General features: G+C 38.0%; 1 protein-coding gene across 1 annotated transcript in view; it reads left to right on the forward strand.

Annotated features, from left to right (window-relative positions):
* Window positions 1-18181, forward strand: part of NR5A2 (nuclear receptor subfamily 5 group A member 2) — a 100222-nt gene extending 82041 nt beyond the window's left edge. The window contains exon 7 of the mRNA XM_037907685.2: window positions 16429-18181. Within this exon, the coding sequence (XP_037763613.1) occupies window positions 16429-16676 (248 nt within the window). The 3' untranslated portion in view covers window positions 16677-18181. The remainder of the gene's footprint in view (window positions 1-16428) is intronic.
* The last annotated feature ends 677 nt before the right edge of the window (window positions 18182-18858 follow it).

Consider the following 18858-nt stretch of genomic DNA (forward strand, 5'->3'; position numbering starts at 1 on the left):
GCTCCTGCTTCATCCTGGCTCTGCATCAAAAGAATCTTTGCAGCCAGGCTGAAGAGATTCTTGGGCCTATCCTACTTACAGCCAAGAACACACAGCTGGAATTAGCCATGGTGGAGACAGGAAAGCCGTTAAGAACTGAAGTAAAGAGCTGCACAAAGGAATCCATTTCCAGGGCACAACAACAACTTTTACTGCTCCTAGAAAACCTGTGTGCAATGCTGCATATTCTTAAGCACCATCTTCTAGTACATTACTTAACTAGCTATATATATACAGACATCGCTTTTAGAGAGCACTCTTGTAACAGTGAGGACTGAGGTGGTTAATGGAGACATGTAATAGAGGACCTGGGAGAGAGCAAAGGGGGGACAACCTGGAAAGAGAGAGAGAAGGGGGAGAGACCTGAAAGTGGAGAAAAGGAAGGAATATGGACGCTGGGTGGAGTAGAAGGAACAACTGGGGCAGTTTGAGTGGCTTCCTAGCAAAGAAGGAAGAAAAAATAATGGGTGGATCTGAGGGAGGGAAAGGAAAATGGAGGCAAGAGCAGGTCAACAAGAGAGAAGGAAGTTCAGGGAGGAAAACAGATGGGAGGAAAAAGAGCATGTCAGGACAAAAGAGGAAGTGGTGAAAGTGTAAAAGATGAAGGGTAAGAACAGTATGGTATGGGGGTCAGAGGAAAAGATGGCAAGAGAATGGAGGGTCATGAGAAAAGTAAAAAAATATTAAAAGGTGGGGAGGAGAAAATTGGCAGAAAGGAAAGAGAAAAATGGAATAGAACTAAGAGTAAAAGTGAGAGATGGAGGGAGAGTGAAATGAATAAATGAACAGGAAAAGAGCAATGGAAGAAAGTGCAGAAATGGGCTTCAGTAGTTAGATGCAATCTCTTTGGTGCAGGCATGTCTTTTTGTACTGTGTTTACAGCACCTCACCCCATGGGTCCTGGTTCATGTCTGGGACTCCTAGACACTACAACAATACAGATACATAATTATGTACATGAGCTCTTAAGGGAAGAGGCCCTATGTCTGTATCTGTTTGTACAGTGCCTACCACAATGGTGGAGCATGCAGCAGAGAGTGAGCAGGGTGAACTAGTTTTAGAAGCCCCCAAAATACTCAATGCAGTTTCCAAAACCTCAGCCTGCACAAGATTCACTCACTGTCCTTAATTATTAAGGATATTCTTAACTTGCTTTTATAAACTAAACTCAAGAGTTTATGCAGAAAATATACTTTGACCATCATCACCAGACAGTGACTTTCAGTGACCTTTGGAAATGTGGGTCCCAGTATACCCCTCCACTTGCTGCTGTTGAGCTACAGAAGGGGTAGGATGCCAAAATGGGGAGTGGCACCTCAACAGCACCCTCTCCATTCTCCCAACTGCAGGAGAACCCTTCATGGGGGTGGATTGCTTGGGGACAGGGAAGGCAAGGACTCTGGGCCTCCTCCTGATGATTCCTCTCCAAAAATACCCATGGACCAAAACAGAATAAATTACTGTAGATAGACTCTTCCTCAAAGGGCAGCTGCTGTCCAAGTTCGGTAGGGAGGCAGGTGATTTTCTGAGGATGTCTGTTCCCTTTGTGGATACCCATTTTTTCTGGCAGATGTCCAGGCTTGCAGAGATGGAATCATCTGCTGCTTTTTGGAGGGCTGAGAGGGCCAAAAGTCAAACCCTGAACTCTTCAAAAAAATATCTAGAAGGGAATTCTACAAGTGCAGGAACATGGGTAAATAGCTACTGTGAGAGCCATAAATAATACATAAAGCTTCATCCAGCCAGCTATGTTATCTGGAGTTTTGCCCCCAGCAATATCCCATTTCTTTACCACAGATCTTTACATTTTAAAAGTTTAGCAGTGAGATGGGACCATACAGTTCATAAAACCACAAGTAAAACTACCATAGCTGGGACAGGGGTGAAAAGGGAATGGAGCAGCTGAGCGCATTCCTGGTAAAAACCTCACAAGGCATACTGTACAATTCAGACATATTTGTGCCCTGAAAACATTCTGCAGACACAGCAGCAGACACTTAAGAGCACCACCAATTATTCACATGACTTCTGGCACCCTTTCAGAACACTGGAACCGGAAGTGGTTGTGGTAAACGTATTTTCTGTGCAGTTGTCTTTTCTGACAAAACAGCTCAAATATTTTGACACCAACAATAACCAATTCTTAGGCATTTCCTTTACTGAGACCTGCAGACTTCTGCAAGTTGAGAATTAATGACAACTTACTTAAACCCTCTGTGCTCTTTTCCGGAAATAATCTCTTACAAAGTTCAAGTCCTACCCATATTCAAACCATATTCAAACCATATTCTCTCTCTGTCTCCCTTTGCAATAAGATGCAAAATGGACTCTGCCACAACAAAACAACTGAGCTTGTGGAAACTATTACTCTGAAGATGAAACATTGTGTTGTGTCCGTTAGCACTATTACAGGCAGTCAGTCTGTTAGAACATATTGGGCGATTATAGGGTAGTCTTTTCAGAGAAAGCCATGGGTTTCAAGTGAGCAGTAACCATCTATCAATTCCTGAGATTATGCCATGATTTACTATCACAGCATCATGTATTCTCTGATTTTCTGCCTCCTGTGAAACATTGTGCTTTCCTTTTCTATTGATGTATCAACTATAATAGTTACAAGCAGCTACAGAAAAATCAATAGTGAACTTTCATTACTGTGCACATAAAGTAAAGAGTACCATACTGTGAGAGCACCTTGCTGTTAAATAGTCACCAACTGCAAGGTACACAATAAATGTCTGTTATTTCGGTCTAAATGAAGGATGTCTGAATTTGAAACATCAAATATCTGGGATTTTTGACGCAACTGGATCCTATGTCATGTAACTCTAGCTGGTAATTCTTTTGCAGGGTAGGTGCCAAGGCTGATTTGTCTTTTCTACACTGGGAACTGTTTGTTTACCCCAAAAGCTGAACTAGGAAAATTAATATCAAGATGAAATCTTTCACTGCTTTGTTTTGAAATAATTTAATTAAATTCAGCCGGACAGATGTAGTGAGGGTTGCTTTTATGTTCACTAGTCCACATTCAGAAAACTTCCTCTGATTAAAGCGAATGGTTACAATAACCTCTGTGTTAAACACCCAGTCACCACTACCTACTAAAAAAGGTTCACTATAATATTACCAAAGACATAGTAGATACAGCGATGGCATTTAGAATATTTAACATGTTCAGTGGCCTTCTGAAGCACACCTTGGAAGAAAGTCGTATGATTTTTAGATTAAATATGATTTATGTGCCTCTGGGAGCACATTAACTTCCAATTAGTGAATGTAAATCAAGAATGCAGAGAAACAAAAGAAAATTTATGAGCTGATAGCCTGGGATATGATCAGGGCCCTTGGATTTCTCCAGCAGTGAAGTATTGTTTTCTGCAGCAAGGGTGGGAGAATGCTGCAGCAAATTTTAGCAGTTCCTCTGGCATTTCTAGGATATGATCATGTATAACCAGAGAATCCAGTGTTTGCTGCTGAATACCTTTGAACTTGAAAGTCTGCATGTTTATATAAATATATAACACAAGGGTGCGGGTATATACTTACTTAAATTATATCCCACAAAACATATATTCCCCCTTGTTTCAGTACTGTGATTTAACGGAAAAGCAATATTTCGCGGTCATGACCTCACATTTAAAAGTAAGAAACTCAAGCTTCTTTAAAGATTTCTGTAGCTCCAGCCAGTGTAACTTCTACTGTTAATTTAGAAAGATTAATGAGAATCTGTAAAAAAAAAAAATTAAAATGAAGATATAAATTTCACTCTTTAAAATAAAATGGGAATGGGAAATGTAACCCTGTCCACAAGTAAACACTCCTGAAACTCACAGCTGGAAAAATTCACATGCTCTGAGGTGCATTGGGACACTTACTTTCAAGTAGGACCTGGTCCAAATACCAGTCAATTCAATAGAAATACTCCCATTGATTTCAGTGGGAGTTGGATTGGGCCCCTAAAGGGGAAGCTGTAGGTGAGAGTTAGTAAGTGGTGCACCTGAGCTCAGCCTAGTGCCCACCTGAGTCCTGTGGAAGAGGAAACAGCAGTGGGAGATGGAACTAGGATTAGAAGTCTTTACAGAGATTTGATAGTGGAGGCAGAATTAAGGGCCTGATCCTCTGGGGCGTTGAGCACCCTGAACTCAAATTGACTTACTTGAGGGCATTCAGCAACTCACAGGATCAAGCTGTTTATCCACAGCAATGGTTCAAATTTGATTTGAGATCTGGGATTTACTTAACCTGGCCCACCCATCCCTAATTAGCCCTCATATTTACACCAGGGAAAACTTTTAAAATGTGCTCTGCTGCTACACTATAGAAGCCTTTCTGAATAGATTTGTGACTAGGAAAATGAAGGAGGTGACTGAGAATTAAAGCTCACTTCATGAGAATGTCATGTGTTCAAAACAGAATGGCCACCAAGCATAAAATAAAATAATATTTAGAAAGGAAGGATGGGATTTTGGTTAAGACACTGAACTGGGACTCAAAGGATCTGAGTTCAAGTCCTGGCTCTGCCACTGACTTAGACAGGTCAGTTTATCTCTCTATGCCTCAGTTCCCCATCGGTAAAATAGGGAGAATAATACTTCCTTTCCCCCCATCCCTGTCTATCTTGTCGAAACTGTGAGTGCTTGGGGGCGGGGACTGCTTCTCGCTATTTATTTACACATCATCTAGAACAGTAGGGCTTGATCTCCACTGGGGCCCACAGGCACTACCAGAATACAAATAAATAATAGAATTTACAGACATGAATCTACAGTTAAGTTGTGCTATGGAAAGCATCACACTGTGGGGTAAAATTTCAGTGGAGTCTTTACCCATCCACTACATGTGTGTGCATGAAATTGTAAACATCTGCATATGCAAGTTAGCAACAGATACAGAAGACCCAATGGGGGGAAATAATTAATTCAGATTTTAACATTTGCATGTGCACAGGTGTAAGACTTTTTAAAGTACATATGCAAGCGTTTGTACCTGCAAAGTGCCTTTGCACATGTGGAAGCCACAGGATGAAATCTCTCTCTGTAATTTAAGTATCCAAACCACTTCTATATCCAAGCGTAGACAAAAAGTCTTGGTAGAAAAATTATGTTACCACTTTTCAGGCAAGTAACAAGGCTATGTAAAAAGAAAGATGGTTTGAAATATTCTAGTAGTAAATCACATAGTTAAACTGCATTTAATGGTAGTGAAAGGTCAAGGATTCTGAAAGTGAAGCCTGCTTTTTATCTATGGAACAAGAAGCAGCAGTGCCCTGCCTTGACCTGGAGGGACCACTTTTAGGGGGGAAAGGTGAAAAGTCTCCATGCCCATTCATTCCCTGGCCTCTCTGCCAAGAATGCCAACAGCAGTACCTATTATCTGCACAGATACAGATTCTCACACTCGGCCATGATGGTGGATTTTGTGACATCCACATCTGCCAGTGAGGCATGGGACTTCCCTCCCCTTCATTTTACATAGTTCCACCAAACTGGTGTCAGATGACTTTTGATCAGCTCTAATTTTGGATGGATTTGAACCAGTCGCCTAGATGGGAAGGCCCCATATTTCATTACCAATCTCCAGCCATCTTTGTAGTTGTAAAGTCTACATTGTGAAAAACGCAGATGCCCCCATAAAGACTATCCCATATGTAATAATAGTAAAGCTCAAGTTTTTCATTGATATTATGTAAAAATAGTCAAACTTTATTACCACTATTGTTATCATACCATACTGCACAGCACATTACTGAACCATAACAATTACACAAATCTTTATTCTCATTATGGTAACTACTTGCCAGATATAGCAAAATAGATATTATGAACAACAAAACCCCTTACTATTAGCACTGAACGCATGGAAAAGAGTGAGGCTGTCATTCCATTCTTAACACACCTCATTGTACCTATATAATATATATATAAGTAAGAGCCACAATGGCTAATGTACTTTGAGATTCCTTTGGTCAGTATCCCTGCTGCTCCCTCTGCCACATGCTTCGGAGTGCAGAAGACAAAAATCACACTATGGATTTACTGTCCGTCATACACAAAATACATTTCCCCAAGCACTTGGATGAATTAATAATTTAAACAATGTCAAAAAATTATTGATAAGAACTTGGCTTTAATGACCTTGTTAGGAAATCACTTTGACAATGGATTTTTTTCCCCCAGAAATAAGATGCTGGTTGGACCCTGGATTATTTTCCTTCGTTTTGGCCCCTGGCTTTGTAGTCTTGCCATGTGGAAATGTCAGGGCCTGACCCCTCATCCCATTGAAACTGATGGCAAAAGTGCCACTGATTTCAGTGGTGTAGGATTGGACCCAGGAAAGCGAATTGTGATCATAGTGAGTGTGTCTGCACTGTTTTGTTGCCGCAGTGGGCTCCATCCTGCTGAGCACTCTGGTCCAGATTCAGCAAAGCGCTTAGCACATACATTAAGTAAAGCACACACTTAACTGCTTTGCTGGGTTGAGACCAGAGTGCTCAGCCTCTTGCAGGATTGAGCCCTTTAAGGTAAGAGCTAAAATGTTCAAGTGAATACAAACAAAAAACTAAACAAGAAAAGTCATTTGCTTAATGGAAGAAGAATTTCCACTCACATTGTAGAGTGTGCAAAACTTCAAAAAAGTACAAATGGTCTATGACTGTGTTCCATTAGGAGAGGGCTGTGTGTTACCATACCATACAGAACATGTTGCTATGGTTAGCACTTAAAACTTATACAAACTTACAGCTACCTATCAACCAGATTCCACAGTACACCTAAACATTTATTTCAGAGTAGCAGCCGTGTTAGTCTGTATTCGCAAAAAGAAAAGGAGTACTTGTGGCACCTTAGAGACAAACAAATTTATTTGAGCATAAGCTTTCGTGAGCTACAGCTCACTTCATCGGATGTCTAAGGTGCCACAAGTCCTCCTTTTCTTTTTGCTAAATATTTATGTTCTTCATCTGTATTTTTTTTTGTTTTGTTTTGTTTTAATTACTAAATTAGGTAATTTTTTTGCCAACATATCTATTATGTTGGCAGAAAAACATGGCAGTGTACAGGGTCTCTGAGATTAGTAAATCACTAAAACATCTTTACTGTAAGCTATATTTTCTCATTTTAAAGAAAAGACGTTACAATTCTTGTTCTTGCTGGGACTTGGTTACACTGAAATCAAATGGTGTTGTGTAGCCAAACAAGATTCACAGAATAATACAAAAGTAAAAGGAGTATGAAGCTCTACTCTTACCTATAGAGCATCATAATATAACTGGCTGACCTAACATTTTAGCCAAGTTGATAAAAGTTTTAAATGTAATAATTAAATGTACATACAGTCCTGATCCAAAAACCAGAAGAATGCCTTTAAGCTAATATTTATAACAAGAACTGTTTGACTGAGCTCTCTTGTAAATTTTATCATACCTGAGGCAGTTTTCCTCATTCGATTAGCTGAAAAGCTGAATTTATCCCGAGGCAAACCAGACATCCAGTACAGGCTAAATTCAACAACTGGAGCTTAAATTTGGCTTAATATATCCCCACTTGGATCTGCCTGTTTAATTCTCTTTCATATTATAACATAGCTTATTCATAGTCTGGACTTGCCACCTGAACAAACTGAACCTCATATCTTATTCTATTAGAATAAGAAAACTTCGCAAAAACACAAAAGTTCCAGAATGAAAATCAAAAGCAAACTTAAGTTTTAAAAAAGTGTTTTGTAAAGTGTCTACAAGATTAGCACAGAGAGGTTTTTCCCTAAGGAACACTGCTTTTTATGATCATGCATTTTTCATAGAGACAGATGGGCTTTATAAAAGGATACAGCCTGCTACTCAAGAGGGTTTCAGTGACAGCTGCACTTCTGTGTTTTAACCACAGTAGAAATTTATATAGGCTATATTTTCAAAAAATATTTGTACTTCTATTTGGTTATATTCATTCCTGGTGTAATTTCACTGACTAAAGTGGAACTACACCTGAAATTAATCTGCCCATTATTCCTCTAATAAACAGTGTTTAATTAGTAAAGGGGAAACATAATATTCCAACTTCCACCCCTAAAATGCCTATCTAAAAACCCCTGTTTCTTTATTCCAGACTTTCAGTACCTTCCCATCCAAGGAATGTATATTTCCACATTCCTCTTTTATTGTGATTTGTCATTAACTAAATATAACACCTTATTTACCTTTGTTCTCAGCTTCAAGTCTTTTGAAAGATTGCCCCACCCACCATTTCCAGGAATTTCATATAAAATTACACTGATTTTGAATATTCATAACTTACAAATTGTAAACATTATATGTTGACAAATCAGGTTCCTATGACTACCGTTAGTTCAGTCAACAACTCTTGAAACAAAGAGGCTCTGAGAAGAAAGAATTATTAGGCCAATGAAATCATTAGCTCGCTTAGAAGTACAAGTATTTGCCATATTTGGTAAGCTGAATATTTCTAGCCATTAGTCATACTGTGGACAGGGGACTTGACTAGGAGTCAAGTAATATGGATTCTAATTTATGTTCTACACTTATGGCAACATGTAGAGTACAGACAGTGCACACCCAGCCAGCACTATAAATATCAGTGGAGACAGCGAGACACAACTTTCACGAGTAGTGTGCCCCACGTGCCTGAACCCCCAGTGTACATACCTGACACTGTCCACACAGCTCTCTACATGCCAAAGTAGAGCCTCCCATGTCTATTTTTAGCAGTGTAGAGCCTTGCTGCCAGACCCTTTCCTCACCACAGTAAAAGGCTCTGGCAGCCGGAAGACAGTGAGGAAAGGTTCTGGCAGCAGCTCCCTGCTGCCAGAGCCTTTCCCCACTACCTCCCTGCTCCCAGATCCTTCCCCCACTGCCAGAGCCTTTCACTGTAGCACGTAGCTACACACCGCAGTAACAAGTATGGACCCTGCCTGCCTTCTTTCCTTGTGGCAGGTAGTGACATGTGTAGTGCCTGTAGTGTACACGCCACCATAAGTGTAGATATAGTCTATTCCCTGCCATAGACTCCTTATATGACCTTCAGCAAGTCACTTCTGCCCAAATTGTCCAAAATATCCTATAATTTTGCGTGTTCAACTTTAGAAACCTATGGGGAGTCTTATTTTTGATAGACCCCAAAATATCATAGTTGCTATTCAACCTTGCATATGGAAAGATACAGTCCCTCTTTTGAAGGGTATATAGTTTAAAAAGACAAAAATAAATAATGTAGGGAAAGGATGCAAATTACAAGCATGTGGTCACCGGAATGGATGGCACATGATTTATTAGTTCCAGATTTGCTTTTTTTATTCTTTGGATGGGCAGGTAGAAGAATAATGAAGAAATAAATTGGACAGAAGGAAGGGAGGGAAGAAATGAAGGCATGAGGAGAAAAGAGAAGAGGAAAGAAAGAGGAGAGAGTGGGAGATTCAGGCATCTGACAGCTGATAGGCCAAAAAAGTCCAAGTGTAAATGTCAGTTGTGACTTCAGGAGGCTGAGGCTGAAGGGTGCTTCAGCTGCTGCAAATGTGGTGAGGAGGCAGAGGAGAACAAAGGTCTTTAATAGGGCACCCAAGCAGTTTGTATACATCAAGTATACTACTGTATTTGTCCATACGTTTTCCCTACAGCTGAGTCCTTTGAGAAACAGAGTTTAATATATAATAAATTTAATAATTTTATCTATGGCCCACTGAAGTCAATAGGGATTGGAGCAGGACTTAAATTAATCTCTACTTTGAAAAGTGACTTGGTAAATATGCTGCTCTGGGGTTCCATTTTTACTGTGTCTCAATCATTTCAATGATAAATGTCCTCAGTTTAAAAGTAGTAATGGTTTTTGTTTTATCTGCCAGCCCCGCAAATTCAACCTAGGATCTGAGAGTCAAGCTGGCTTCATTTCTTTTCATGTATCATCACCAGTAATAAAGATTCTGGAGGTCAAATTAGGCCTAGGTGAATCTGTACAAAGCTCCTTTTATTCTGGGGTTGCACAAGCAGATGTGATAGGAACTTAGTAAATATGCTGATGCACAAAGGAAGGAAGGAACAGAATCCAGCTCACTCTCTCCTAGTCATATTTATCTCCAGAACTTAACAGAAGTATGAAGCAGTTATAAAATATTTTGACACAAAAGTAAGTAGATATGATTCTGAACACTTATAGGGAGCAGATCTGTTGCGGAAGTATGGATCATGGTCTTTTAGAATAGCAAGTTACTTTAAAGTATTGTAAATACAGCACAAAACCTATTACTACAAAATGTTGTCGAAATCTCTGTCTTTCAAATTTTGCAGCCCAATGTGATTTTTGGGAGTCTAAGAGCAGAGAGGCAAGGAAACATTGGGAAAAATGTAAACATTTAAAAAAGGAACCATTTCAGAATTTTCATCTCTAAAGTACTTCACTTTTTGACATCTTCTGGAAAAATTCTCCTCTCATACCTTAAAATATTGAGAACGTTAGCATTCTCATTTGTGGAACTAGAGTAGGAGCCGAGAACTCCAAAGTCCAGAGAGGAGGGAGTGGAATTATGGGTTCTGTGCATGGCCAGTTAGTTCATGCAGTGCAGACAGGAGTGGCTGGTGAAATGAAGTACTAAAAATTAATTAACTTTCTTTGAAAAGTATTTACACAGCTCCTGCACAGTAACCATTTTTCAAAGTTAAATCTCTCATTCCCTTTCATTTTTCTTTTCAAAATTCCCAAACCAGTGAGAGCTCTCTATAGATTAATAGCACACCAAATTTCAGTGTTTCAAGTTTGGAACATGAGGGGAGGAAATCTCTCTGAAACCTAAAGATTTCCCCCCTCTAAAGGCCAGACCCATTTTTTGGAAAATATGCAAAAGTGTTTTCTTCAAAACCCAAGTGTGCTCATCTTGTATGCAAAATTTCAGCTTAGAGCACAATTTGATGACAGAGGTATGAACCCGTGAAAATTGAGGATTTAGTGAGAATACTGACAGACCTTTACTGTGACTATAGGGCTGCTACTGGCACCACTATAATAATTTTTTTGTCTTCATCTTCAGAAGTAAACTATAGAGAACACAAAGTCTATGTTTGACAGAATAGCTATTGCTAGTTCTTGTAAAACATGTAATATATTCCAGAAGACCTAAGGGTGTACTCTCCAATAAGGATGGAAAAAGATGTGCGCCCCACTGTGAGCTCACAGTAAGGCTGTTTCATGTAAAAAGTTGGTAATTAGTCCCTGAGTGAATAAAGTAGATGAGATAAGAGATTGGACTTACTGTAGCAACATAACATGCGTTTTCTAGTTGCTAGAATTTAAAGGGTGTATGGGTGCAAGGGGAGGGGGTCTATTTCTGCTCATTTTATTTTACAAGTTTTTAAATCTTTGAAACGAATTTATTACTTTAAGCTTAAACATATGTACTTTAAAATCTCACTAAGAGATACAAAGATAGATAGGAGACATATAGACTGCAAAAAAAACTGGAATAGGTTGAAAAATTTTATAAAAAGCACTACAGATTTTCTTACTATACTTGTCAGGTGAATTCATCCCAGCTAATCTCAATATGATGACTGGTGCTTTGTCCACATAAAACATTAGTGGTCATAGAATCTTTAGTCAGAAGATAAATATTTTTATAATGAAATCAAATCGCTTTACCCAGAGGTACAACCACAAATGTTAAAAAAAATCCTAGAATAGCTAAAATAAAAGAAAATCAAAATTACTGTTAAGTACCACATTATGAATAATCAGCTAAATACACAAGCATCAGGAAGCAGCAGTGGGCCCAATAGTGTTATAATCTCCTTTGCTCTAACCTGCAAAGCTGAAGAAGACAACAAAAATACCTTACATTTTCTATTTTCCCTTGTTACTCATCCTCATCAGAGGTGGACCTCTCCCCACCTTGTCTATCTCTTTAAAAGTATTTACATTTATTACTGTGACTACTTTTAAGTAAATACATAAGGGTTCCATGAAAAAAATTATGAAGTAAATGCTATATTTTATAGGGGTACTGGGCCTCACAATGAAGCCTAAAATCATGTGTTCCCATTATATCAATGCCTCATAATTATCTCCTGTGTTTTTCTACATTTGTTTTGTGCATAATTTGTGAGACCCAGCGGGTTTTCCGAGACCACAGACAATGGTAATACTTTATTAAGAATACCTCTCTAAAGCAAATGCATTAAGAAGTGTATTTTCAACTTGAATATGTGGCATTTTAGCCACAATACTAGCATTGGTATTTAATGTCATTGTTAATTGAAGTTATTTATATGGCATTCCTAGAGTGATCATCACTGTTCTATAGGAATGCTTAAAGCTCTGTGCACTGAAGTGAGAAAATATCACAGAGACAGATTCTGCCCTCACCTCCATGCATCCTCCATTAAATCAGATCGAGCCACTGAACTCACAAAGGGTCACATAGGCATAACTAATGTCATAGGTCACAGGTAGCACAAGTTTAACTGAGGGCAGAATGTAGCCCCACTGACTCCAATATGATACCGGCACATCTGACAGCACAATATGTCTCTCAACAGCACATACTTTGCCTCCATATCTTAAACAAAAAACAAGAAGGAAAAACATCAGCTTAAGAAGTCTATGTATTTTCAGACTTTGGCTGTTCTTCATCTCTGCTAAGAATTAAGTAGTTTTGTGAAGTTACAGTTGAAAACACGAGTAATATTTAAGAACATAGAGCAGAAGTCAGGATTAAACTTATTATAAAAATATTATAATAATTTAACCTAAAATAGGGCCTAATCCAAAATCTATTGAAGTCGAAAGATACCCATCAATTTTAATAGGTTTTGGATCAGGTCCACAGTAGCTGAAAGCAGTTCAAAAGTTACATTTATAAGATGATGTTTGACATACTGATTTTGTAACATATCATTGTTCATTTAATATAGTCTAAACTGTATACTCCCTGTTTATCTGTTTGTCTTTTACTTCACCTGCAGTGTCTATGGGAATTTCTTACATTATAGCAGCAAACTAGTGATTATATTTCACATTTGAAAGTAACCCATTTTAAATAATTGTGATAGTTAGTAATGTTAGTATTCTTAACAACCTCCCAGAAACATATTTTAGACAGATTTTTAAACCATTGCAGAATTGCAAAATACCTTGTGAGTGTCATTACTCTTCTAAAAAGCAAATGGCGCTGGTTATTTATGCAGAGCAGTACAACTTTTCACATTTAATTCTGTGCACTTTGTTTTCTGTAGACTAGAGAAAATGAAATTATGCCATTTCCCACACAAGACATTGCAAAGAGCAAAAGTGACTAATTACAGCCACCTGGAGGACTAATTACAGCCACATAGTTTGCAATTATGAGCATTGAAACAATGTCTTTAAAAACAATGCATGGTATATTTTTATAATATAATGCAAACCTGATTATCCAAAGATCTTTGGGGACACCAGAAAACTTTGGATAACTGTGGGTTTGAATAACTAGGGGAGGTGGCTGATCAGACTTTGAAGTCTGGTTTCTGGAACCCCCAGCTATGGATAGAACCTGCCCCAATTTTAGGGATTTCCTACTGGCTTCCTTAAGGCCAGCCAGCAATTCATGAGGAGATGGTGCTCCCAGTTGCTCAGGCCTGCAGCACAATAAAAAGGAGGCAAGTGGATTGCCCAGGGTTGATTCATGAACTCAGCTCAGTGTAGAGGCATAGGCTGTTCCTCTCTTCAGACAGAGAGTGTAAGGGCCAAATACACCTTGGTCACAGGAGGCCTCACACACACAGTCAAATTAGCGCTTTGAAGGAGCAAGGTGCAGAGTAACCATGGAGGGAAACCTCATATTTTCAGCATGCTGAAGAGTGCAGCTGCTGCATGTCAGTCTCTGCAGCAGGCATACATAGTAGGGATTTGGGGCTATGGGACAACCCATGTAAAGAGCTGCGTATGCTACTGTAGTCCCAAGTCTGCATTAATGGCCATGCAGAAACTTCAGAGTGGTTCAGACCTTGTTGCCTGGTTGGAATGGGAAAATTCTGTCCTTCAATCACCTCCGACGTCTTCCTGCACACAGCAGAATTTATTTGGGCTCTGTGCAGGAACCAGGCTTTGCTCCATCAGAAGTACTTTTAGGAATAGGTGCCGATGGACCTGATCTCTGGCATATAGGCTGAAAAATTGATTTGGGGTGCAAAGTGTACCAATCACAGATAGCAGGTTCCCTCTCTACCAGCTACATACATTATTATTTAATAAATGAGATTGGTGAATCACATGAATAGAGTTTTTATTTAATAACCAAAGTGCCCAAATCATTCATGCAACTGAACAAAAATCAGATGCATAGAAACAGCCAGTCCTAGTGTTGTCATACTAAAACTTCTGAAAACATAGGAAACAGATAAAAATAGATATAGTCAGTGGAGTCCATCATAATCTGGAAGTGATGGTCCAGTTTACATCAGCTTCTCAGGTGCTCACCAAAGATCAGATACATGTCTTCTTTATACCCCTTTCTTTCCTTACATCTACACATGACTGGGACCATATTTGACAATGGTTCAGCCCCAATCCATTTGTGATATTCTGGGAAACCTTTTTTGGTATGCTGGCTGCCCATAATTAACTTTCTACGGTTGGCCTCACTGTTAGGTCAACCCCTTTCCCACTACTTTTGATACATCAATGTAGTCAGCTCCATGGATACATGTACCCCAAATCCCCCCAAAAGCTACTGTATAACGTGTTTTTCACTTCTGTGTGGCTAACTTGCTTGTCACAAGATACAAATCACTAAAAGTCCCCAGAACTGGTGACCCTAGGTGACTTATTAATGCTAACCCCTAATTTAGTTATGCCAACTTTGTAATAGGCCTTGCTAGGTCTCACCTTTTTGCCAAGCCTGTAATTTATACCGTGTGTTCATCTACTTGCATTTCAAGCACTCTTATACTCTTACCTATTAAAAGCATTAAAACACATTCTAGCATTAATAGCCTAAAGCTTAAAATAAATTAGGTCAAAGCTTGGGCTCGAGTGAGTGCCACATGTATCCCAGGCCAAAACCCATTCTTGATCTTCATAATGAAAACCTCCATTCACCTCCCTTCACCAGTACAATTTGAAGGAGACTCCACAGGTGGGAATTCAGCAAGTTCCCTGCCTACTATGCTGGAAAAATCTGCACAGGAGAAAATTTGGCCTCTACGTTCATGTTAATTAACATTGTTATTGTGTTTCTTGCTAACATTCATTTATGTCATAATGTTATGCTGACAACCAAGACACGTTCTCACAGCAACTGTACCTTGATCACTGCATACATATATATAAAGTTGTTAATTTAACAGCATCTGGTGCATACATGTAAGCAGGATGATTTTAGTTATCCTGAAATTTTGAATTTCTAGATCTTTTTGTGTTTTAGTTTCTAACTAAGCTTTCCAATAGTGTTGTCTTTTGCATTGAACAGAACTTTAATTTACACTCTTTTGAATAATAAAAAAAGTTCAGCATCTCATGTTAAGGACTACATAATACAGCAATATAGACACATCAAAATAAGTATGCCACCAAACTACCTTTTAGTAAACCACCTACTTCAACATTCCTAGAGAGCTCAGAGGTGCTTTATAGATAATCGTATGTTGTTAGAATGAACAATTTGTCAGTGCCCACCTCACCAGTGTGAATGACAGTTGTCCAATAGCAAAGAAGATCAGTGTATCAGAATTTATAAACCGTATTCAGGTTAAAGGGCACTTTTTTTATCTTTTATTCTGTCCAAAGGACATGGGTTTTATTTTATAAAGATCATTAGTCATTGAAATATATATTTTAGAGAGTTTCTAGTAGGTAAGATTATTTTGGCAGTCACTGGAGTGTACCAGATGGCTCATTAGCATAGGCTAGACAAGTCAAAGGCTTTCAGAATCATTTAGAAAATGTCAAACAGAAACAAGAACCCTGTCACTTTTTATTAGAATTAACTACATCATACCCTGGACAAAGATTTCACCTTGGGTCAGAAAAATTAATACAGAATTATATGAATTGTTTAATATACTGGGTTAAAGATAGGTCTTCCTCTGGGGACTCATTTGCTGGCAATATATTATGGTCATCTACTTCAGAAATCTTCAACCTTTCCTTTTGTAAGCTATGAAAAGAGTTGACCTTGCTCAAAATCCATTGGTGTCTAATTGATTTGAGGTGTATGCAAAATTTCAACAAGACACTCTGCTAGAGTTCTTTTGTGATCATTTTCCCAGGAAAGTTGGGGAATGGATTTGCTGAATATTCAGCAGCATGTAAAGTATGCTTTTGTCAAGAGAAAAAAACATCTTTTAAGTAAAACATTGCATTAGTAAACAGGAATTCAAATGCAATTGAAATGTTACTTTCTTTTTCCCCCCATCAGATGTCAAAAACCTTGAGAACTTCCAGCTTGTGGAAGGTGTTCAGGAACAAGTGAATGCTGCTCTGCTGGACTATACAATGTGCAACTATCCACAACAGACAGACAAATTTGGGCAGCTTCTCCTGCGGCTACCAGAAATCCGGGCCATCAGTATGCAGGCCGAAGAATACCTCTACTACAAACACCTGAATGGGGATGTGCCATGTAATAACCTTCTCATTGAAATGCTGCATGCAAAGAGAGCATAAATTATACCCACTAGAGCTTCTGCTTTCAAGAAAAAAAAATACTCTGAACTGCTCCAAGCAATGCTAATTAAAAACTTGGTTTTAAGACTTTGCAAAATGGTATAATAATCAAATACTTAATAGTAAATAAGTGATGTATCAGGGTATTTGTATTGCAAACTGTGAATCAAATGCTACACATCCCCAAAGGAATCTTTATAGGACTTTGTACTGGAATGAAACAAGCTTACAAGTGGATCTATCACCAATGTCAACATGAAAAAAACCGGAACAATTCTTGTATATTTAACTTTTCTGATCGCCACTATGAAGAAATTTAGGAACAAACTGATCTGTGTTATTAAGCTAATATAGCGGAGAAATTGAGTGCACTAAAATCCTTCATTGTACAGCAGGACTTCTAAAACAACTCTAAAGGATGCAAAACTGCACCATCGACATCTTCTATCATCCTTCCAAGGACCCAACGCTTACTTTGCCTGTGATAAATGTTGTGGCACCTATTCAATCTGTAATAAAGGTCTGGAGTAGGCCACATACTGTATAATAACTCCACCAAATCATAAAAGCCTGGTTTTGAATGTCTCTGTCTCAGGCCTGCAAATAGATAATATGAAGAGTCTGTTAATAAGTTAGCTTGACATTCTTAATATGTTCTGAAGTTTGTTTTTTGTGTGTTCATGTAATTAAATCAGGCAGTATCCCTCTTCTATTAGTATTACATGAGATGGATATAAAACATCACAAATAGTTGCTCCAAAGCAAATTTGCCAATTCAACCATGTTTCAATTACAGTGTCAAAAACATGGCTCTGGCATTGTCTAAGATTTTCGTGCTAAATAAGCTTGCTGAAGTTTTTCAGTCTTTTAGCCATCCTGTTTAAAGTTAGTTTCTTTTAAAAATAAATAAAATCTTCTCAGATTTCAAATGGTAACATTGCTAAATAATGCAAGTCAACATCTAAAGTGCATTTAGCGATGCAAAAAAACCAACAATCAAAATGTGTGAGCTGATGAAGTAAAACTGCTTGCTAAGAAGTGATCTTTAAAATTACCAAGAAAAGAAGGTAAGTTTTAAACACATAATTTAAATAAAACAAATATTTTTTTAAAAAAGTTAGGTAATTAAAATATTCTACATGGGTAAAGAAGAGTGATACTGCCATGTCTATGTAGACCAAAGTCTGCTGCAGAACAAATATTGGAGAAGGACAAATAATTACATCTCTATCCAAAAGAAGATATCAGTATTATAACATGTAGTGCCACAGTTATGAAAGTCTTGCCTTATTTCATTATCCTAAAAGGTAACTGGGCAAATGTGGATCAACATATGTTTAAAATAAGAGTATTAATACTTTGCATTAAAAAGAACCCTAGTGTTTACATTCTTTAGGTCCTGTGGGAAAAAAATCTGTGATAAGATTGCAAAGAAGTGATTCCCTTAGTGTTGCTTTCTGATTGGTAATTATTTTACCAGTACTGAATTACTGTATGTCGTGAGACACTAAAATCAAAAAGGGAATCTCATTTAAAACTTTAATTTTTTGAGATTATCGGCTGCACAATCACTTGTAGAAACTGTATAAACTCCTAATCCCTTAATTTTTTTTCATGAAGGTTGCTGGCTTTTGAATAGTTTATTTATATTGTATATCATAGTTTCCACTGTAGACAATTATGATGCTAATTTATTGGTCCTTGGTTTCATCTTTATATAAGATATAGCCAGAATGAAGAAGCCAAATATATGTGTTTACTGTAGCATGTCTTCAAGTTAGTGGAACATAGTTCAGGGACATACAAGGGTCTTTACAAATTAAAACCATTCACTTGATAAATGTCTGTAAATCTTCATAATCCTAAATGTAGTTTATTTAAATCTATTGTAAATTATGTGACTTGTAGCTTCTTCTGGTTTATGTGAATTTAACAAGGTGCATTCTTATCTTAAATTCTTTTCCAAACATTGTACATTGTATACCAAAGACATCAGTTATTTCTGCATTAGTATAAAACAGATTATTTTAATCACCTGTATTAATAATCTCTAATATTCTGTCCATGTGTAGGGTACAAGCCTAGTGTCAACAGCACGTAGATGTCTGTCTCACATCATGGAACACCACTCACGCTGTTTTACAGATCAAATGTTAATATGAAAATATTTCACCTGAGTATC

The sequence above is a fragment of the Chelonia mydas genome, chromosome 8 (assembly GCF_015237465.2).
Source record: "Chelonia mydas isolate rCheMyd1 chromosome 8, rCheMyd1.pri.v2, whole genome shotgun sequence".
Lineage (NCBI taxonomy): Eukaryota > Metazoa > Chordata > Testudines > Cheloniidae > Chelonia > Chelonia mydas.